This window comes from Sus scrofa, chromosome 14 (assembly GCF_000003025.6).
Source record: "Sus scrofa isolate TJ Tabasco breed Duroc chromosome 14, Sscrofa11.1, whole genome shotgun sequence".
NCBI classification, from domain to species: domain Eukaryota; kingdom Metazoa; phylum Chordata; class Mammalia; order Artiodactyla; family Suidae; genus Sus; species Sus scrofa.
The window spans coordinates 31,974,980-31,998,611 of record NC_010456.5 but is presented as its reverse complement, the minus strand read 5'-3'; the positions used below and the strand labels follow the sequence as shown (position 1 = coordinate 31,998,611).

The 23,632-nt window shown below is 42.1% G+C and overlaps 1 protein-coding gene across 6 annotated transcripts in view; it reads right to left on the bottom strand.

Moving 5' to 3' along the window:
• Positions 1-23,632, bottom strand: part of TCTN1 (tectonic family member 1) — a 56,207-nt gene that overhangs the window by 11,591 nt on the left and 20,984 nt on the right. For 2 of the 6 annotated variants that reach the window (XM_013982866.2, XM_021074348.1), the window contains exons 1-7: positions 22,008-22,294; positions 16,614-16,734; positions 10,583-10,713; positions 9,015-9,169; positions 6,685-6,772; positions 4,249-4,358; positions 2,837-2,857 (exon numbers count right to left, since the gene is read on the bottom strand). In XM_013982866.2, the coding sequence (XP_013838320.1) occupies positions 2,837-2,857; positions 4,249-4,358; positions 6,685-6,772; positions 9,015-9,169; positions 10,583-10,713; positions 16,614-16,734; positions 22,008-22,227 (846 nt within the window). In that variant the 5' untranslated portion in view covers positions 22,228-22,294. Of the gene's footprint in view, positions 1-2,836; positions 2,858-4,248; positions 4,359-6,684; positions 6,773-9,014; positions 9,170-10,582; positions 10,714-16,331; positions 16,542-16,613; positions 16,735-22,007; positions 22,295-23,632 lie in introns of those variants that run through there. The other 4 variants (XM_001929436.6, XM_021074349.1, XM_021074350.1 and 1 more) reach the window with 4 other exon arrangements.

Genomic DNA, 23,632 nt, shown 5'->3' with positions numbered 1-23,632 from the left:
TTTGAACTTTGCCCTCAACCATGTACCATGCTGTTTATAATCAAAATTACCAAGTATTCCAACTGTCATTTACAGATAAACAAGTAGTTCTTACGTGTCTGCTCCCATGACCAAGAAGACCTGCAACTGTCCTTGTAAGTAAAACCTCTAATAGAAAAGAACATGACATGGTTTGGAAGCAAAGACGGCTGTCATGTGACAGAGTCACAGAAGGGCAACACCTGTCATCACAATGTCCTCTGCGTAACAAGCAGCACCACTGGGTTTAAGAGTTCCGCAGGGAGTCCCATGCGACTGAGTTAATTATCTCGTAAGTTTAAGTCATCAGACAACCCTGGGATCCTTTAACTGAGCATGTCCTGATGTGGCACACCTCCCACACAAGCCGCTGAGGAGCCATTCTCATGGTGAGTGAGGGTGGCTGGCAGACACAGAAGGGTTCAGTTTAAACCAGCTTTGTGAAGACCGACGGATGAGGTTAAGTGACAAGGGCTGCACTAGTCTATCAACATCAAATGGAACAGTCAGAGGAATGGAAATGCTAGGGCTGTTCTGGTTTCCTGAATGTCCTATTCAATGTCTCCCATTCACAAGCTACAAAAGGCAAAGAACTAAAGCACACTTAACAATGCAACGACAGGGCCATGACGACCTTTCTCTAATGGTTCAGTAGATACTGACAACCATTCCAGGCAATCATAACGGGCTTCATTTAATGGTTGGATCCAATTTTTATATTCCTGATCCTCTAACTCACTTTGGAAGCTGCATTAAAAAAAATTTTTTTTTAACTTCGGAGTTTCTGCTATGGCACAGCAGGTTAAGATCCAGAGTCGTCTCTGTGGCAGCACGGGTTTGATCCCCAGCTCAGTGCAGTGGGTTAAAGGATCCAGGTGCTCAGATTCAACCCCTGGCCTGGGAACTTCCATATGCCACGGATGCATAAAAATAAAATTAAACACATCTCGGATATGAGCACAAGCTCTGGTGCCACACAGATCTGAGTTAGAAGTCCTGAACACGTGGCCACAAAATGCAAAGAGAGAATGTGTGAAACTTCTAACTCAGGGCTTGGCACACAGTAGAGCCAGTCCAGTGTCATAGTTAAGAATAAGGTCTCTGGGGCCAGAGAGCCTGGCTTGCTGCCCCAGCTCTGCCACTCTCCGGTGTGTAGCCTTGGGCAGGCTAATGCATCTCTCTCACTCATGTGCCAGAGAGTGCCAACAAAAGGACCTATCTCCTAGGATGGCTGGAACAACTCGAGGACCGTGGACTGGAGTAGTGCTTAGAACAGAACCTGGCACATACATGCCCCTCAGTAATGTCCCATTATTTCTCATAATAGGTCTTCCCTACTTGATTGAACCAAACCTTCATTCGTTGAATTGTCCACTGATTGCCCAAAACATACTAGAAACCACCTTAGTACTGATGCCACATGGTGGACAGGGAGGCTGCCCCCACAGACAGTTCAAGCTTTGAATGGTAGAATAAAAGCATTTTTTTAGTGGTTGGAGGTATTTAAGAGCTGGTCTACTATATGGCTTTCAAACTGGGTCCCTAGGAGCCATAGGATTCCTCCAGAGGGACCAAACAGAAGATGGGGAGACTGCGCAGGTAGAGGGCTTCTGACCCCACCCCTGCTCCAACTAGGGCTTTGGATTCGATCCATGTTACACACCAGGGAAGGTTCTGCTTAAAGATGTACTGTAACTAAAATAAGTTTGACAGGAGTTCTCTTTCGGTGTAGCAGGTTAAGGATCCAGCATTGTCACTGCAGTGACTCGGATCACAGCTATGGTATGGGTTCAGTCTGTGGCCTGGGAACTACCACTTACCATAGGTGTGGCCAAAATTAAGTAATTAATTAAAAAATAAGTTTGGCAGCACTTTCGCACATCCAGGCCCACACACAGTAGTGTGAAATCCAAAGTCACAAGACTATTTCCTCCCAGATGGCTATCTCGAACATGTTTGTGACCAGAGACTTGATGAAATCAATCACAGCAGGGACTGCTATCTGCAGAGTACCATGTAACCGACGCCGCGCCAATCACCACCTGTGTGTCCTCTCACTGGAGCCTTACCTCAAGCCTCTGGGGCAGACACCTACCCCCACCTGCAACTGGGGAGACTGAAGTACATGTCACCCAATAATGGCAAAGCAGAGTTTGGAACCAAGGCTGAGGCTCCTCAGGCTTTGGAAGACAAGGACAAGGTCATGCATGGCCTTGGGCCTTCTTGGGGACTGTATTCACAGGCAGGCACAGGACGCAAACCCCAAAATAAGAGGTAAGATCCACCATCCTTCTGACATATCCACAAAGAGATGTGGCTTCCTGACCACAGCCCTAGAGAGCCCCTGGGCTGGGGCGTTAAGGCTTTGAATAGAACCTACCTGTGACCCAACCCTGGAAGCTACTCTGAGAGTGCTCACCTCCTACACGAGTGTGTACATTCACTGGGCAAAATGTTTCTATCTTCTACATGGACACATAGCATGCTGGGAGCTAGCCAGCTCTCCTGACAAGAAACTGAGACAATATCAAGGCACTCCCTAAAAGCACAGAACCTATCACACAGTACCTACCACACAGTCACTCAAGACAGCTAGGTCATTAAATATGAACAAGTGTGGACTACAAAACTAAGGGAATTTGAAAATATGACCCTTTTGTGATCATAAAAAGGTGGTCTATAAGGTGTTTCCCTATTTCATTTCTTCATGCTTTCTGGCAAATGTTTTTGTTACTGGCAAAAATGTACCCTTCTAATCATAATGTATTCATTTCAAAGGGCTCCAAAATAAGACAATTCCACTAAGAAGTACTCTTACCTTTGTTCCTGAACCAGGCACCTAGATAAAAAGAACAACAAATTTTGTTAAGTTCAACAAAAAGAAACATTTTTATTGCTTTTTTGGAGTGTGGGTTAAAGGGCATATTCACCATATTAAAGATTTCTCAAAGAGGAAAACAGAAATGTTCTTAATAAAGACTTGCCATCTATCTATATTTTTGTAATCTCCATCACAATGAAAGAGGTAACTTTATATTCTCCTTCCACATCCATTTCCTTCAGATTGGAAACTCACTAGACCAGTCTGGCAGGGCTCATCTCTGGAAGCCTCCATACCTCAGTGGACTTCAGTCATTATTCAGTATTTTCCATATGGTCATCACAGCACAGTAATGGAGACATGGCTCCCATCCTCCTGGTCACTTGCACTGGGCCTGTCCTCACCAGAAGGACACCACTGCCTGCCCAGCTCTGGTCCCCTAACTGCTCTTCCTGCCTCGAGGCCAAGCTCCTGGCTCCACAGTGCAGCTGGAGCTCTTATCCTGAAGGACTCGCTTTCCCTTCACTCCTGTCCCCACCTCCAACCACAAGACATCCTATTAGGCCACTGGGAGCTCTGGGAAGGGAGATGAGTAGACATGCCTGGGGCCCTGAGCTGAAAGAGAACTATGCCTGCACGCCTGAGGGATTGCTTCCAGGACAACTGTGAGAAGTCATAGCAGCTGGAAGAATTCACAGGCATAGATGGCTGACGGGGGGAGGAAAAGGTTAAACTTGATTCTGAAAACTGAAGCTCCAATGAATACAGGTGCCATGGACCCCCTACTCCCACACTCCCTACTGCAAAAGAAAGAAATCAGGAGGAGAGAGAGGCTTTCACAATCATCATATGGTCTTTAATCACAGTCAAATGTCTTCTCCCCCGTGACCCTCCACGTCATTCACTGAGTGGGTCAGCTTCCTCTCTCATCTATTCAGTTCAGGCTTCAGTCACTGCAAGCAGGAAGAAGGGGCCTTGTTCCCTTCTCCAGCACACCTATTTCCTGTCCTTTCCTGGGTGCTTATTTCATTTTCCAACCACAAAGAACTTTTTGGTGCTAATATGATCATTTCTGTGATAGTCATTAAAATGCTTTTATAATTCTAAAGTTTTTGGTTATTAATAAAGGTTTTTTAAATTCATGAGACAGACATTATTGGTTACCATCAAAATGACTGAAAGCAAAAAGAAAAAAATGAAAGCAAAATATGAGCTAACTATATAAAAATAAAAATTATTTTAAGTGATCATTTCAATATCTTTGGTATCAGTATTCTAAAGAACTGGAGAAGAAAAATTTGGAGTGTCAATCATGTACTGAACTGATTCTCTAGTTGTCATATTTTAAAAGGGTACAAAGAACAGAAAACAAATCTAATGAATCGGTTTCACTTCAAAATAATTCTTACCTTCAAAATTTTAGGGCTGCTGTAATAAGCCATGCTCAGGGTTTCTATTTCTTCACACTGTTCCAAATTTATCCTTCTGGTACACTTAACAGCTTGGTTAACCAGAAATGCTGGAAATCGTAACATTCCCAAGGAAAAAGGGAAAAAAATTTTCAACTGTCCAATGGTAACTGAAAAATTGTAATCTAAGTAAAACCGCAAAGTTATGACGCAAAACTTGCTTAAGATAGGGCTTAAGAAATTATTTTTCAAATATGTGATACATTCACATGACTCAAAATTCAAAAGGCACAAAAAGATACTGAGATAAGTCTCCCTCTGAACCCTGTCCCCAGCCCCCAGCAACTATCAGTTCCCTTCCCCAGAGACAATCAGCATGAACTTTCTCGTATCTTTCTGGAAATATCCTATGCAAATAAAGGTGTGTATATAAATATAATTTTAGTATTTCTGCCTCCTTTTGGAAACAAACACACAATATATATTCTGCCCTTTGTTGTTTTTTTTTCACTGAACAATTTATCTTAGAGTTCAGCCTACCTTAGTACATGAAGAGCTTCCTCCTCCTTTTTTAGGAATAATTAGTATTCTATTATAGACACACCATAATCTATTCAATCAGTTCCCCATGAATGGACACGTAAGCAGTCTCCAGCTTTGCTATCATACACAATGCTGTAGTTTATTGTTTTGTACGTGGGCCAGAGTTTCTGCAGGACCAGCTTCTAGAACAGCTAAGTCAAAGGGCATATTCATTTGCAATTTTGATACCTATTGCCAAAGTGGTATCAATACAGAGGCTAATCCAATTTTTAGTCCCACCAGCTATATAGACAAGTGACTATTTCTCCACAGCCTTAACATCCTTACACTTTGCCAATCCATTAGGTGGAAATGATATCTCAGTTGGTTTTAATTTACACTGTTCCTACTGTGTGAGCAAGGTTAAGCATCTTCTCAACAGAATGTATTCCTTCATGTGGCAAGTGTTGCTTCATTAGGCCACATGCTACCATCCATGGCATAGCAGGCTTCTGCACAGTGAGGCTGGCTAAGGACTGCAGAGCCATGCCTGTTGCCTTCCACTGCCAAGAGAGCTAATCCACGGATTCCATGATGCAACTGAAGGAGAAGTAGGATCCATGGGAGGCAGTTGCATGAGTTGCATCCCTGCTTCACTGCCACCCGAGTGAGCCTGAGCAAGAAACTGAATGTGGGAGTTCCTGCTATGGCTCAACAGGTTAAGAATCCAACTAGTAACCATGAGGATGCAGGTTCAATCTCTGACTTTGCTCAGTGGGTCAAGGATCCATCGTTGCTGAAAGCTGTGGCATAGGTCACAGACGCAATTCGGATCTGGTGTTTCTGTGGCTGTGGTGTAGGCCAGCAGCTGCAGCTCTGATTCAGTTCCTAGCCCAGCAACTTCCACATGCCACATGTGCAGCCCTAAAAAGAAAGAAAGAAAAAAAAAAAAGGAGTTCCCATTGTGACTCAATGGTTAATGAACCCAACCATTATCCATGAGGATGTGGGTTCGATCCCGGCCTTACTCAGTGGGTTAAGGATTCAGTGTTACCGTGAGCTATGGTGTAGGTTGCAGACGCAGCTCCAATCCTGCAATGCTGTGGCTGTGGCCAATGGCTACAGCTCTGATTGGACCCCTAGCCTGGGAAACTCCATATGCCATGGGTGCAGCCCTTAAAAAAAAAAAAAAAAAAAAAAAAAAAAAAGACAGAAAAAAGAAGAAACTGAACGTTTCTCGGTTTCCTCATCTAAAGAATGAAGATAATCCCCCTGCCCCCGAGAATCACTGTAAGGATCACATGGAAAAACACATGCCATCACTTAAGACAACACCCAGCATGCAGTAAGCGCTTAATCAATGTTAGCTACTGACAAACCTAAGCTCCAGTGAGGAAAGAACTTTCCAACAACTGGAATAGTTAAACAACTGAGTGGGCTGGTTGCAGGTAGTGAGTTCCCCATCATTACAAGTGCTCAACAGTGACTGCATGTGGTAGGAAAGATTCCAGCACTGGGTGAGAAACTATAAAATCTTTGAGGCCTCTTTCAACTCTAAGACTCTCTCTTTGTAGTTATGAAGCCCATTTAATTATGACTGCTATAAATTTATTTATTTATTTTGTCTTTTTGTCTTTTTAGGGCCACTCCCGCAGCATATTAGAGGTTTCCAGGCTAGGGGTCGAATCAGAGCTGTAGTCCCCGACCTACACCACAGCTACAGCAACACCAGAGCCGAGCCACGCCTTCGACCTACACCACAGCTCACGGCAGCGCCGGATCCTTAACGCACTGAGCAAGGCCACGGATTGAACCCATAACCCCATGGTTCCTAGTCAGATTCGTTTCCACTGCACCACGAGGGGAACTCCATATAATTAAGAGCAAGAGAAAGAGAAACTGCCATTCTCTTACCTGCAGGGTTATTATCGGTACACAGAGATGATGTAAGGGGTGAAGGAAACCTCAAAAATGAATCTGAAGTCTGCAGGTGCGCCCCATACTGCAAAGAGAACAACCGACAGTGTCAAGGTGCTACTCAGGCACCCGATCAACACTTACCAGACACCTGCTATGTGACAGGAAGCATTTCAGGCATCAGGAACACAGGGATGAACAAAACACAGATGTGGTCCCTGCCCACAGGGAGCTTACATCTAGCTGTCCTACCCTTTTTCTTCAAGGATGTATTTCTGCATGTGCATGCTGCTATATTTGCAGGCATTTCTATTGTAGGCTATTTTATTTCTAGTCCTCTGGAAAAGTATGTAAGAAGCTCACATAGGTACCAGCAAGGGGGAAACATGCCCTCTCCTTCACTGGAGCTGGGAGTACAAACTCCTGCAATCTTTCTGGAGGGCAATTAGTTGTCGGTATTTTAAATTTCCATTCATTTTGACCAAGTTAATCCATTTATAGGATCGTATCTTAAGGATATAAATGGATAAAAAATACATATCTAAAAGAATGTTTATTGTGGGAGTTCCCTGGTGGCCTAGTGGTTAAGGATCTGGAGATGTCACTGCTGTGGCTTGGGTTCAATCCCTGGCCTAGAAATTTCTGCATAATGCAGGTGCAGCCAAAAATAAGTTTATTGTGGATTATTTATAACAGCAAAAACTAGAAACGAATGTTTGTTAAATAGTGGAATGGCTCAGTAATAAATAATAATACATCCATGGAAGGAATACTTTACAGATTAGTAAAATGTAGTTTCAGCACTAGCTCCTCCTCTTTCTCATCACTTAAATGGGGACGATGACATAGCCTTCCCAGGGTTGTGTGCAGTATGTCTAAAGAGCTCCACACAGTGCCTGGCAAATGAGAAATGACCAAGAAATGGTAACTTTTTTTTTCTTTTTTGGCTTTTTAGGGCCACACCTGCGGCATATGGAGGTTCCCAGGCTAGGGGTCAAATCGGAGCTACAGCTGCCAGCCCACATCACAGCCACAGCACCGCAGGATCCTTAACCCACTGAACGAGGCCAAGGATCAAACCCGCATACCTCATGGATTCTAGTTGGGTTTGTTAACCGCTGAGCCACAAAGGGAACTCCCAAGAAATGGTAACTTTTACAGTGATGTGGGAAGATGCATAAAATGTATCACTGAATAAAAAAGGAAGTTTATAGAACAATGTGGATAACTTTCCACTTCTGGGGAGCTCCAGTTGTGGCTCAGGCAGTAACAAATCCGACTAGTATCCATGAGGATGCAGGTTCGATCCCTGGCCTCACTCAGAGAGTTAAGGATCTGGCATTGCCCTGAGCTGTGATGTAGGTCACAGATGCAGCTCGGATCTTGTGTGGCTGTGGTGCAGGCCAGCAGCTGCAACTCCAATTTAACCTCTAGCCTGGGAACTTCCATATGCCTCGGTGTGGCCCTAAAAAAACAATAAATAAATAAAAGTCCCACTTTTGCACAGTACTATATGTATATTTTAATAGATGCATTTAAAAATGCAGGAATATAAACCAGTCTATTAATAGTGATTTGCAGTGTGCATTTAATGGAGATGGGGGGCTTTCCATTTTTACTTATATACCTCTATAACTTTAACTTTTAGAACTAGCACATGCTGCTTTTATACTTCTCTTTTAAAAAGATGTTTCCAATAACATAAATCATATATACATTTTTAATGACTACATCCACAGCATATGGAAGTTCCCGGGCCAGGGACTGAATCCAAGCCGCAGCTGCAGCAACATCAGATCCTTTAACCCACTATAGTGGGCCAGGGATCGAACCTGTGCCTCTGCAGCAACCTGAGCCACTACAGCCAGGTTCTTAACCCACTGCACCACAGGGGAACTCCTAATGTATATCACATTTAAAGGTTTACTAAAAAATGGATAGTAAATAGCACACATCTTCCCAAAGTCTATAAAACTACACACAACTTTGAGAAGAGGAGCAGGCCTCCAACCTACCTACTCTGTGTTTCCAGAAGCATGACTGAAACACTTTGCTACATTTTTTGAGGTAGAGAAGAACAACGAATTCTACAGAGACAAATGCAAGCTTACCAGAGAATAAACAACTCAAAACCCTATGTTAGAATTCAACTACTCAATTTTAATTTTCATGATCTCTGATCTATAGGCACAAACATTAAGTTTCTTGGTTTATAATATGAATTCCATGTCTCAAGGAAGCTGGTTTTACTGGAAACATACTGAAAAGTTAACTTACAAGAACAGGATATTTGTGACAAGATGAGTGAACTTGAGTTCTTGGCTCACCTCATATTTTGTAGCATTTGGAGCATCTGGTTTGGTTGTAAAAGAAACATCTGATTCTGCATTCAATGAAAAACCATCAGATGTTTTCATCATTTTATCAAAATTGCTTTCATCAGCAATTACTTCCGGATTAATAAAGGATAATGCAGGTTTATCTGTTTTTAGAAAAAGCATTTTAAATCATTATAAAATATGTATAGTATATATAGCACGGTATATTGGAAACAATCTTTAATAGCATTAAGGCTGAAGTGAAAAAATTAAAGAGTCTTTTTATATTCACTTCCCCTTGGATTTCTTGACTCATTAAATAAATAGGATCTCCAGAGCAGGCCTCTTTCTCTACAGTGGAAGTAATAGTTTCTAAAGCTACAGGTAAACAGTACAACAGAAACAATAATAATGCCTTTTTCCAGCCCATGGGCTAAGGTGTCTGCTGCATAAATCTCTAAGGGAGACTCTTCCAGATGGCTGTGGGAATGAAGACCCTGTTTCTACCCTCACACAGCCACCACCAAAACCCAGGAGGATAATGTGCTCTGTACCTGACAGGGAGGAGGAGGGAACAGGCTGGCATACTCACTGGGCCTGCTGTGTCAGAGTATGAGACAGTGACTGACCAGTCGTTACCTCAGACTACAAAGCATTCAGCATTCCCTTAAGTTTTCAAGTGCAAGGGAACAAACCCCAAATATAAAGACATTCTGAAAAGATAGTAAGGTTTAACTGATGAAAGCATACATGTGTCTCTGATCTTTGATATCTTGGTAACATTTTACACTCACATGTACTTTGGAACTAAACACCTACATGAGCTAAATGCTCAGATAAAAATAAAGATCCTGCTTTCATGCAAATATTCTTAGTAAAAATAAAAGAGAAAAAAGGAAATTGAAACCAAAGCTGAATCTGATTCTCTACTATTCAATCAGAAGGAAATAAAGTAAAAAAAAAAAAACCATATACCTAAATAAATTTAGATTTCTATGCATGTCTATATATTATAAACACCTTTGAAATAAAGTATGAGATTTCAAAAGACAACTACACAAGCACAATTAAAGAAAACTTGCATGGCTACAGATTTATAAGGTTACTTGCAGTTGTCTGTGGAATGGCCTCAGAAGATAAACTCTAGCCAAACCATAGAATAAATGCTTTAAATCTAACAGAATGGGACATTTTTCCATAAAAGAACTTCTAAAAGACAAATTGTTCAGGCATTCCTGTTGTGGCTCAGCAGAAACAAATCTGACTAGGAACCATGAGGTTGGGGATTCCATCCCTGGACTCCCTCGGTGGGTTAAGGATCCCACATTGCCATGAGCTGTGGTGTAGGTTGCAGACACGGCTCGGATCTGGCATTGCTGTGGCTTGGGCGTAGACCGGCGGCTGTAGCTCCGATTAGAGCCCTAGCCTGGGACCCTCCATATGCCATAGGTACGGCCCTAAAAAGCAAAAAAAAAAAAAAAGAAAAGAAAAGAAAAGAAAAGAAAGAAAGAAAGAAAAGAAAAGAAGAAGAAAATTTTTTCAGAGTTTTACAAAGTTTATCACCATCAAATACTTACAGTTTGTAATATGAATGCAGAACATAGATGGATTGATCTGATCAACAAGTTTAAATACTCTCTGAGGTGGGTCTGCTGTAAAATTCAGTGAATAGATGGCTGCTTTTTGACTACAAAACCGACTATCACCCCTAAAAAATAAAAAAATATATATATAAAGTTTTAAGGCATATGCACACTATCTTAGCAAGATTATCATTTAAAAAAAATTTTTTTTTGTCTTTTCAGGGCCACACCTGATGCACATGGAACTTCCCATGCTAGGGGTCGAATCAGAGCTGCAGCTACAGGCCTATGCCACAGCCACAGCAGATCCGAGCCATGTCCGTGACCTACACCACAGAACACTGGATCCTTAACCCACTGATCGAGGTCAGGGGCTTGAACCCACATCCTCACAGATATTAGTTGGGTTTGTTACCAATGAGCTTTGACAAGAACTAGAGCAAGATTATTTTAAAACTGTCAGATGCTTGCACTGTACTATGTTAACGACTACATGGAAGATATTTATGAAAGCGTGATGTTAGAGTTGAATCCATTTTTATTTAGTTTATTCAGTGTTAAAACATTTGGCATTTGAAACTTTTTCCTCTGACAGAGGAAATATTAAGACAACTAGAATAACCTTAGAGTTCGCTTGTGGTTCAGCAGGTTAAGGATCCAGCGGCTTAGGTAACTGGTGCAGGTTCTATCCCTGGCCCAGGAACTTCCATATGGCATGGGCATAGCCAAAAAAATTTAGAATAACCTTTAAGGAAATCCTATCAAATATGGAATATAGACCAGAGCATAATTTTAATGTAAATGAACCTTGCAAACTCTGACAGAATCTATCATATAAAACTTTGCAAAACTTCAGACTGCTTATAAGTACCCAGAATGGATCCAAAATTCCTTGTCTTTATAATATAGCTGTTTTCACAAAGGACTGTGAAAATAAGAAAACGTACTGTCATCTGGAAGTCTGAGGGCTTAGAAGTCACATTATAGTCAAATCTTCAACAAATCCCAGACCTAAACCCTAATGAACTTGATACAGAGACGCATATGGTATAGAGACAGAGATATAAGAAACATGGAATCATACTACATACTGCTTTCAGGCCCTTTCTCACTTAATATATGGTGCCCAATATTTCCCACATCATCAAATATGTTTTTATATTATTTTATGAAATGGCTTCATTATATACCAATTTATTAAGATTCTCCCAATGTTTTTAATCAATCCTCTACTGTTGATCTAGGCTGTTTCTAATTTTCACTGATTACATATAATACTCTGACATCTCTGTATGTACATTTTTATTAATTAATATCTCCAGTTATTTCCTTAGGCTGTACCTCCCAAAGTGGAACTGATGGGTTAAAAGGTAGGTACATAATTTAAGGCTTCTGAGGCATATTAGCCAGACCTCCCTTCAGAAAGGCAAAATGCATCCTTACCAACACTGTAGTAATAAGAGTGCCTTATTTCCCTATACTCTTGCCAAGATTGGATATTATCATTCAATTTTTATCCTTTGCCAATTACATGGGCAAAAACCTGTTATCCATTGTTTTAATTTGGATTTTCTCATTTACTAGTGAGGTTAAATATTTTTCCACATGACTATTGCTCACTGGTATTTTTTTCCTACAGTAAGTTGACTATTTTTTATTAGAACATTTGTCTTCTCACTGATTTATAAGAACCCATATATATTTTTACATTTATGGCCGCATCCACAGCATATGGGAAGTTTTCAGGCCAGGGATTGAATGGGAGCTGCAGCTGAGGTCTATGCCACAGCCACTGCAACACCAGATCCTTAATCCACTGAGCAAGGCCAGGGATAGAACCCACATCCTCAAAGAGACAACATTGGGTCCTCAACCTGCTCAGTCATAGCAGGAAATTCAAGAACCCATATCTTTAAGAACTTCTGGGACCTCCCATCGTGGCTCATCGGTTAATGAACCCGACTAGTATCCATAAGGATGTGGGTTCGATCCCTGGCCTCGCTCAGTGGGTTAAAGATCTGGCATTGCCGTGAGTTGTGGTGTAGGTTGCAGACACGGCTTGGATCCTGAGTTATTGTGGCTGTGGAGGCGGCATAGGCTGGCAGCTACAGCTCTGATTCAACCCCTAGCCTGGGAACCTCCGTATGCCACGGGTGCGGCCCTAAATAGCAGAAAAAAGAAAAAAATCAGCTGTGTATAAAATCAGTACACAAAACCGTTTTTGGCCTTTCTATTCTCTTCCAATGATCTATTTATCTGTACTACTGTCTTGAATCAATACATATTATTTTCATTAATGTAGTGTTACAACATGTTTGAAATCTAGCCGTTTGCTCTTCTTGTTCAATAATGTCTTGGCTTTTCCCATTTGTTTATTCTTCCAGATGAATTTTAGAATCATTTGGACACATTATTCCTCTCCCATCTGACCCGGAATTACATTTAATAAATTGAAATGTTTATGTAATGATTCTTTCCATCCCACTATACAGACTATCTCTCCATTTATCCAAATGTTTTGTCTCTCTATAACTCTGAATAGTTAAGTTTAATTCTAATTATGTTATATTTCTATCGGTGTTAGGAATAAAATCCATTTCCATTATATTTTTTGATCATCTTAACCATCTTTTTGGCCACACCCACAGCATGCAGAAGTTCCTAGGCCAGGGATCAGACCCATGCCACAGCTGCAACCAGAACCACAGCAGTGACAATGACAGATCCTTAATCTGCTGAGCCATGAGGGAACTCCTCCATTATATTTTTTGAATGACTTTTGGTGGGGTATTGATTTTTTTCTTCATTTTTTTTTATTACTCAAATGAATTTATCACATCTGTAGTTGTATAATGATCATAACAATCTGATTTCACAGGATTTCCATCCCACAGCCCAAGCACATCCCCCCACCCCCCAAACTGTCTCCTCCGGAGACCGTAAGTTTTTCATTGTCTGTGAGTCAGCATCTGTTCTGCAAAAAAGTTCCATCTGTCCTTTTTTCAGATTCCACATGTTAGTGAAAGCATTTGATGTTGGTGTCTCATTGTATGGATTTATTTTATAACTGTCTCTTTTCAAATACTCTGTACAGTATGGTTCTAATGGTATATCAATTGTTGTCATGGACATAAAGAATATTTTTTAAAAACCACGAGTAGTGTTAATAAGAAAAGATTCAGCATTGAAAAATCTATGAGTCCTTAAAGGATAAGGAGGAGTCAGACGGAGAGGGAACGTGAGGCTAATCCAAGTGCAAGAGTTGCATTGGCCAACAATGGGTAATGTACTGATGGTGTATGGAAAACAAGACCACCAAAGTTGGGCTGAGTGGAGGATTTGAGATGGGGTTAGTAGGAAATAAGATCTGAAAGAGGTTGGGGTGGGTCTGAATCCAGATTGTGAATTCTATAAGTAATGAGCGTTACTGAAGATTCCTCAGTAAGTGAGTGACAAGAAGAGGTGTGTGCTTATAAAGAGGAAGGGAGGACGACGAGACAATTATGAGGGCAATCGTGAAGGAAGACTCAGGAGAATGGGTTCTCTACTCCTCCCCTTCCAGTCAGCCAGCTCTCTAATCCTGTGCAGCGTATGAGTATCAGATCTGTACATTTCTTAGTCTCACTGTCACAACCTTCAAGGGGAGGGCACCTATTAATTCTCATCATCAGCAGCTTTTTGCTGGGTTCCCTGCTACCGCTATTGAACTCTGATCCACTGTTCATGCTGCTGCAGAATTTATTAAGTTGGGAGTCTGATACCCTCACTTCTTGGCCCCCAAAGGATTCAGGAAAAACCCAAACCCTTAAGCCTACACTCAAGGCCCCTTGGGATTTGACCTCTGCCTCCTCCCCACACTCCTCTGGCTCCACCCTTCTCTAGCCATGCTGAGTAACCTGCAGTCAAGCCAACAGGCTCTACTCGTTCAACCCCAGGACTCTGGGCTCCTTTGGCCTGGAACACCCTTTCTGATCTCATGCTGGCCAATTTCTACTTGTCCTTCATGACCCAGCAGCTCCTATTTTCTAGAAAACCTCTCCTAGTTCAGCTGTCTGGGTCAGATGCACTCCTCTGAGTTCTTCTAGTGTCTGGTCCAGAAACTGCCATTCACTTAGTCTCCCTCACTCAAAGAGCTCTTTGAAGGCAGGACAATGTCTGACTCATCTTTAAATTCCTGATACTGGCACATAGGAGGTACTCAAGAAAGGCATGGTGAGGTGTGAAAACTAACTCAAAAAAAAAAAAAAAATTCTCAGAGTTCCCGTTGTGGTGCAGCAGAAACAAATCTAACTAGAAGTTCTGAGGATGTAGGTTCAATTCCTGGCCTCGCTCAGTGGGACAGGGATCCAGGGCTGCCATGAGCTGTGGTTTAGGTCACAGACACAGCTTGGATCCCATGTTGCTGTGGCTGTGGTGTAGGCTGGCAGCTGTAGCTCTGATTTGACCCCTAGCCTGGGAACGTCCATATGCTGTGGGTGCGGCCCCAAAAAGCGAAAAAAAAAAAAAAAATCTGAGGTACTTTCCTGAGGGCACTATGGATTCAGCTCTAACTTCTAAACCATGGGGTATGCAAACCACACCTAATTTTGTAAATAAATTTTACTGAAACATAGTCATGTCCATTCATTTACATACATTGTCCCTGCCTGCTTTTGTTCAACAGTGGTAGAGCTGAGAAGTTGCAACCAAGACCATATGGTCTATGAAACTTAATTTGTTATGTAGCCTTTTACAGAAAAAGCTGGCTGACCCTCATTCTAAATAGCGTGTATCTAAAATTGCAGTACACGCTAATGTTTTTTTAAAATTACATTTTAGGAGTTCCCGTCGTGGTGCAGTGGTTAACGAATCCGACTAGGAACCATGAGGTTGCGGGTTCGATCCCTGCCTGTGCTCAGTGGGTTAAGGATCTGGCATTGCCGTGAGCTGTGGTGTAGGTCGCAGATGTGGCTCGGATCCCGTGTTGCTGTGGCTCTGGCGTAGGCTGGTGGCTACAGCTCTGATTCGACCCCTAGCCTGGGAACCTCCATATGCCGCCAGAGCGGCCCCAGAAAAGGCAAAAAGACAAAAAATAAATAAATAAAATTACATTTTAAATAATGACCTTGAATTGGAGCAGAAATCTTACTCTCAGGCTCCTGGTATTAAGGCAGGAAAGCAGAATGATTTTCAACAAAAACTGGACCATATTTCAGTTTAGGTAGCCAGAAAAATAATCTGACTGCAACATACCATGCTCCAAGCATTTTTACAATATCAGAAGTAGATTTGACTTCTCATTGGTCAATAAAATAATTTCTCATAGGAAAAACACATTGTACTTCCAAAAAGCATTCAACCTATTAAGTTTCAATTGCTAAAACTTGGTACAAGACTAAATTTAAATTAGCTATATCTGAATAATAAATTGGTCCTATCCTGAATAAATTAACCTCTAAGTGCTATTTTAATCAAAAAGCTTTGAAATCTGAATTATAAGAAGCAGATAATTCAGAAGAGATCATTTCTTTACCTTGTAATCGACTGGGAATGTCATTTTCCACTATTCTACACAATGTGAATTGAGAATACCTGGTAGATTTACATATAAGAAAAGTATGAACAAAGATTTCCTATTTACTTTTTGTTACAGGCGTTACGTCTAAAACAAAAGCTGTAAGATTAAACTGCACTTTACATGGAACTAATTAAACTGCACTATACATGGAACTAATTCACAGATAACAAAAATGTGATACCTTACCTGTTTACATATCAAAGTGATTCAACAGCTGAACACAGAGATTTCATTACACTCTATAAAAAGTACTCTCTCCTCTTTTGCCTGCACTATCATTGGGCTGGATGCAACAAATAAGGGATAGCTCCTCTTCTACATATTGGTTTGGACTGCATGGCTTCTGAATGATGCAAAATTCAGGAGATCAGGTTTGGGGTTTTCAGCCTGGGGGAGTTTGCACTTTCTGTCCCCAAATTTTATAATCTTAGCCCAATTTTATCAAAACCACATGTGTCATAAACTCACGTGACAACTGGAATTGAGCAGGCAGAAAAGACACTGAAATCCGTGGAGCTGCAATCAGGATCACAACAACAGTTGATGTCACACTGTGCTGGAGACAAGTCACAGACACACAGAGCAGCAACTACAGAAACAAAAGAGGTGGTGTACAGAGGGTCACAATCAGCAGGTCGTGACTGCCCCCTGCCACTGCAAGGTACCAAAACCCCATTTCATACAAAAGGTCCATTTTCTTTTTCCTGTTGTACTTTGGGGGAAATTTAAGAAGTCAAAAGTAGTCAGTTTGAGCTCCCTCCTCAATCTGAGGTTTCCCCAAAGTGGCTAATCATCTGACTCACCTGGAAAGTTCTGTTTGTGCTCTACCTACACTCTAATTTGGTAAGTTACCTATGCAACCCAGATACCTATGTTTTTCAAAAATTTTCCAGGTGATGCAGATAATTATGAAGGGTTTAAGAACCAGCAGGGTAAATCACTTGCCTGACCATAAAACCATGGGCTTAATATTGCAGGCTCCCAAGCTCATTGGGAGATTCTGATTCAGAGGAAGGGCTCACTTAAGGCTGCCAAGAATCAGAGATCTCAATCTTGTTCCTCTGCTCAGATGTCACTTGCAGTTTTGAAACTGAGCCCATGTTCACAGGCTAATGCCCAAGAACTAAACTGGCTCAGGTTCTCTGTACTTAGGGTTCTATAAATATCTTTGGTAATTCAGACAATAAAAGTATGGGGAGGATTATGAACCCCCACTTAGCAAGTTTTAAATTTTAATAATGATGACTATCTGGATTTTTTTCTTTCTTTCCTTCTTTCTATTTTTGGCTACACCTGTGGCATGTGGAAGTTCACAGGCCAGGGATCAAACCCATGCTACAGCTGCAGCCCAAGCCACAGCAGTGACAATACCGGAGCCTTAACCTGCTGCAGCAGCAGGGGACTCCCTTATCTGTATTTTTAAATTCTCTATTTTAGTCTGTCAAAGAAGGATTGGGGTGGGGGGAATCCTTTTAAATAAACAGCAGAGGAGTTCATACTGTGGCACAGCAGGTTGATCCAGCGTTGCCTCAGCTGTGGTGTATGTGGCAGCTGTGGCTCAGGTTAAATCTCTGGCCCAGGAGTTTCGATGTGCCACAGGTGAAGTGGAAGAAAAAGAAAAAAAAAGAAATAGCAGAGCATGAGAATGATAAACACTGAAATCATGGTTGTTTAATTACTGATGGAAGGGAGGGAATAAGATCAGTGCTTCAATCTTATCTGCAATGTTTTGTTTCTTTTTTCAAAAAAGTATTTCATGCAAAAACACAATTTTATAAAGGGATCTCAAGCAAACGTTGGTAGAGTCCATATAACATTTTTATATGCATGCATGAATTATTTCCAATAAAAATGAGCTTTAGGTCCAAAGAAGACATACGGATGGACAGTAGGCACATAAAAAAATGCTCAACATCACTAATTATTAGAGAAATGTAAATCAAAACTACAGTGAGGTACGGTCAGAATGGCCATCTTTAGTAAGTCCACAAATAACAAATGATGGAGAGGGTGTAGATAAAAGGGAACCCTCCTACTCTACTGGTGGGAATGTAAATTTACGCTATGGTAAACAATATGGAGGTTCCTCAGAAAACTAAATATTAAACTACTATATGATTCAGCAATCCCACTCCTGGGCATAACCAGACAAAACTACAATTTATAAAGATGCATGCACCCATAGTTCATAGCAGCACTATTCACAACAGCCTCAACAAGGAAACAACCTAAATGTCCATTGACAGATGAATGGATTAAGAAGATGTGGTAGATATATACAATGGAATACTACACACCCATAAAAAGAACAAAATAATACCATTTGCAGCAACATGGATGCAGCTAGAGATTCCCATCCTAAGTGAAGTCAGTCAGAAAGACAAATACCATATGATATCACTTATATGTGGAATCTCAAATAGGGCACAAATGATCTATCTACAAAATATAAACAGACTCACAGACACAGCGAATAGACTTATGGTTGCTGAGGGGAAGGGGGAGGGAGTGGGATAGACTGGGAGTTTGGGGCCAGGAGATGTAAACTATTACATTTAGAATGGATAAGCAGGAGTTCCAGTTGTGGCTCAGTGGTTAAAGAATCCAACTAGGAACCAAGAGGTTGCGGGTTCAATCCCTGGCCTTGCTCAGTGGGTTAAGGATCCGGCATTGCTGTGGTTGTGGTATAGGCCAGCGGCTACAGCTCAGATTGGACCCCTAGCCTGGGAACCTCCATATGCCGCGGGAGCAGCCCTAGAAATGGCAAAAAGACAAATAAATAAATAAATAGAATGGATAAGCAATGAGGTCCTACTGTATAGCTCAGGGAACTATATCCAGTCTCTTGGGATAGATCATGATGGAAGATAATATGAGAAAGGTAATATATATATATGTATGACGAGTCACTTTGCTGTACAGAAGAAACTGGAACAACACTGTAAATCAACTATACCTTAATAAAATTTAAAAAAATTAATGAGCTTTAGGGATTTTTTTGTGACACAGTGGGTTAAGGATCTGGCACTGTCACTTCTGTGGCTCAGGTTACTACTGTGGTTCAGGTTCATTTCCCAGCTTGGGAAGTTACACATACCTCAGGCACAGTCAGAAAAAAAAAATCAGCTTTAGAAAAAATGTAGCTCAAAAAAGGTAAAATAACAGTCTGGAAAAAAGTTTGTAAGGAGAAGGGGAATGTCTATCAAATAACACAATCCACTCTCAGAGTTTTCCTCCTAAAGTTTACATGTTTCCCTTCAGCCAAGGACTCCTCTGTGGGCTTAGTAAGCAATACCACTCATGCATGCTAATATAAACAATAAGGAGTGTTGGAGTTCCCGCTGTGGTGCAAAGAGATCAGTGGTGTCTTTGCAGTGCCAGGATGTGGGTTCAATCCCTAGCCCAAGACCATGGGTTAAAGGATCTGGTGTTGACCTGGCTCTGGGGGAGGTCGTAACTGTGGCTGGGATCTGATTCCTAGCCCAGGAACTCCACATCCTGTGGGGCTGCCAAAAAATAAAAAAATAAGGAGTGTTAAGGCACCCTGCCTTTTGTGTTCAAAATTACTCTTGAATTGTTTTCCATAACTTAAAACCCTTGTAGGTAGGTAGCTATAAGACTACTAGGGACAAAGCAATAGTGTTTAATAACTACTTAGGGGGAAAAAGGGTCTCTATTCAAGATGTGAGTGTACTTAATCAGCCAACAAGCATCTGTTGAGCACTTGTGGGGTTTAAGTAGCACTCAGCTGCTCTTTCAAGCCTCTTCATGTCTATACGCTTGGCTCCTAGAGCAGGGTACTAATGAATAGAGCTCAGATCCAAGATGAAAGTCAACATCCTTCTCTTCCACCTGTAACCCATTCTGCAAACAGCTGCCCAGTTTCTCTCCTCAGTTTTCACATATCAGGAGTGTGACCTAAAATCAGGCAAGTAGGAGTTCCCATCGTGGCACAGTGGTTAACGAATCCGACTAGAACCATGAGGTTGCGGGTTCGGTCCCTGCCCTTGCTCAGTGGGTTAACGGTCCGGCGTTGCCGTGAGCTGTGGTGTAGACTGCAGACGCGGCTCGGATCCCGCGTTGCTGTGGCTCTGGCATAGGCCGGTGGCTACAGCTCCGATTCAACCCCTAGCCTGGGAACCTCCATATGCCTCGGGAGCGGCCCAAGAAATAGCAACAACAACAACAAAAAGACAAAAGACAAAAAAAAATAAAAAATAAATAAATAAATAAAATCAGGCAAGTAATTCACCAACCTGAAAAATGGGTATAACCCTGCAACATAAAGCTGTTATGAGTATTAAAAAGGATACATCACAGATGAAATGCTTAGCATAAGGCCTGCTACACAGTAAGCAGTTAATAAATATCAGCTGTCATTTATTATCACTACCTATATAGGTCTAAAGAGAGGCCCATTAAAAAGCTGATGGAAAGTGCAAATTCAACTTCCCACATCGGAAAAACGCCCTGAACTCATGCCCTATTAATGATGGGTCAAGAATAGCTTCATTTCGGGGAGAAAGTGCATTAAAAGGAAACTCGGCCCAAAAAATCTCAGAGAATTTTGGGTATTTAATACTCTGCTGTAGTCTGCTGTAGTGCAGTATCACTTAACTTCTCTACTAATTCACCAAATCAGCAGCTTTCAAAAACAACACTTTGTTTATATTGAAAAGCAGGTATATCTCTCTGTGTTTTTTCTTACAGACCACTCATAATTTATAAAGGAGAAATGGTTCAGTAACTGAAGTTAAGTCCTAGAGTTCAGGACATCAACCAATGATGACTCTTCTCCTTACAAAATATCGTCTTACTCAATTTAGGAAAAGATCTCTTTCTCTTAAGAAGGGATAAAAAATACTGCATTGCTATTGAGTTACAGAAAATTTACAGTGTTTTGTTTTTTTTTTTCAATCACAAACTTCTTTGAGAGACTACCTACTGCTATGAACCCTCACCCTGGAAAAATTCATGTTCAAAAAAGTCTGCACTCAGTCTGGGAGTCACAGAAATCCCCTGAAGTCATCCCTGCCAAATCTGATTAGTCGCTAAATGTATAACTCAAGGTTTAGATCACTTTCTGAGAAATATTTTAATTATCCCTAAAGATGAATCCTAAGAACTGGGCATAACCTTCTCACCTCCAACTCAACACAAGAGGAATCCTGGTTTTTCACAATTTAAGTCAACAGACACAGGCCTTAACCTAGTCACTTTCAGTAAAAGAGACATTTCCCATACCCCTTTCTTTTTTTTCTTTTTTAGGGCCACAGCTGCAGCATATGAAGTTCCCAGGCTAGGGGTAAAACTGGAGCAGCAGCTGCCGGACTACCCCACAGCAAAGCCAGATCCAAGTTGCATACTGACCTAGGCAGCAGCTTGTGCAGAATGCAGGAAACTTAACCCACTGAGCGAGGCCAGGGATCAACCTGATGGATACTAGTCAGGTTCTTAACCGCTGAGCCACAATGGGAACTACCCCTCCCCCTCTTTTTGATAAGCAAAAAGTTCAACATATCCTATGCGCTTAATTTCCACAATTGTCTAGAAAATTCCAATTTAATTTCATGTTCTTCTAGAAAACTACATTCATTATTACCTTTAGAGTTAATGTTATCCAGGACCACTGCAAATACTTTCAAAGATTTTTCTCTGAGTCTCAGTTTTCTCATTTGCCTAACAGTGATAATAACATCTACCTAGGGGTTGTTAAATTAATGCCTACGAAACACTTAGCAATGCCTACATACAGTAAGTGTTCAATAAATGTTAACTATCATTATTATCACAACCTCACCCAGGCTACCCTCTCCAGGTTGGAACAATGCAGGTCCCCCGGAATTGGCACTTGGTACCCACCGTCCGTGACCGGGGTAGGCCTGGGGCCGGAGGAGGGCCTGGGGCCCCTGGGAGTCTCAGGGGGCCTAGGTGATAAGGTGGGTAGGAGAGTCGTCGGGGCCGGCTCCGTAGAGTTGAAGCCCTCCGTAGTCACCACAGGGGTGGCCCCGGCCTGGGCGTTCACAGATGCCCAGCAACCCAGGAACACTAGCAGGAGCGGCGGGAGGCCCCGTGGCCCCATCGCCCAGCTGAACCACGCAAAGCCAAGGCTGACAACCTCGCGTTGCTTAGCAACCGTGGCTGCCGGACGCGAGGCATCACGGGAAGGGTCGCGCAAAGCCGCAAGAGACAGCGAAGGTGGAGGGCGGGGCCTGGGCAGGGCGGGCCGAGAGGACAGTGGGCGGGGCGGGGCTAGACCAGCCTCAAGGGGCTGGATCGAGGGGCGGGGATGAGGGATGGGGACCACCGTTCTTCGTGAAGTCGGTGGAGACCTAGGGCTTGTGAATAACCGATGAAGTTTCCAAGCGGACTGCAGTGCTTGTTTAAAAAAATGCGGATGTCCAGGTTCCAGCTCAGAGGATTCTGACTCAATAAGCCCAGAGCATAGTCCAGAGGTCAATTTTTTTTTTTTTTTTTTGCTTTTTATGGCAGCACCGGGGGCATGTAGAAGTTCCCCCGCTAGGAGTCGAATTGGAACCGCAGCTGCTGGCCTACACCACAACCACAGCAACACTGGATCCTTAACCCACTGAGCAAGGCCAGGGATGGAACCCGCATCTTCATGGATATTCATGGGGTTGGTAACCTGCTGAGTCACAAGGGGATCTCCCCAGAGAGCAATATTTTTAACAAATGTTCCAGTGCTACCAGTGGAGGGACAGAAATTTGGGGAACTGCTGTCCTAAAGCTACTAAATAGGGTATTTTGAAGCACAGAGATCACATCACCATCCTTGAATTTTCTCTATTTCACACCTGTCCACACTTGCTTTGCCATTTTGGTCTTAACCCACTTAGGCTCTCTGAGCCATGGTTTTCTCATCTGTATGACAAGGATATCACCTACCTCTAAGGGCTGTGTTCCAGGAGATGGCCAGATAACTTCTCTTCACCATGTTGTGATAAGGGGGGCAGGTGAGCACTTGACTTTTTTACAGACAAAAAAAAATCGACAAAAATTGCATGTAATGGGAGTTCCCGTCGTGGCGCAGTGGTTAATAAATCCGACTAGGAACCATGAGGTTGCGGGTTCAGTCCCTGCCCTTGCTCAGTGGGTTAAGGATCCGGCGTTACTGTGAGTTGTGGTGTAGGTTGCAGATGCGGCTCGGATCCCGTGTTGCTGTGGCTCTGGCGTAGGCCGGTGGCTACAGCTCCGATTAGACCCCTAGCCTGGGAACCTCCATATGCCACGGGAGCGGCCCAGGAAATAGCAAAAAGACCAAAAAAAAAAAAAATTGCATGTAATGATTTATGTCTTAAAAGGAAAAAAACAAAGCAAATCTACTGTAACTCTACAAAATGGGAAGACCAGACTAGGGGAAGCCCCTTGGTTCTAAACTGCATTATTTATAGAAGTATTCCAGCCCAAGAATGTTGGGTATACTTTTGACATTTTTGTCAAAATAATTAAACACAGTAATTTTTTTA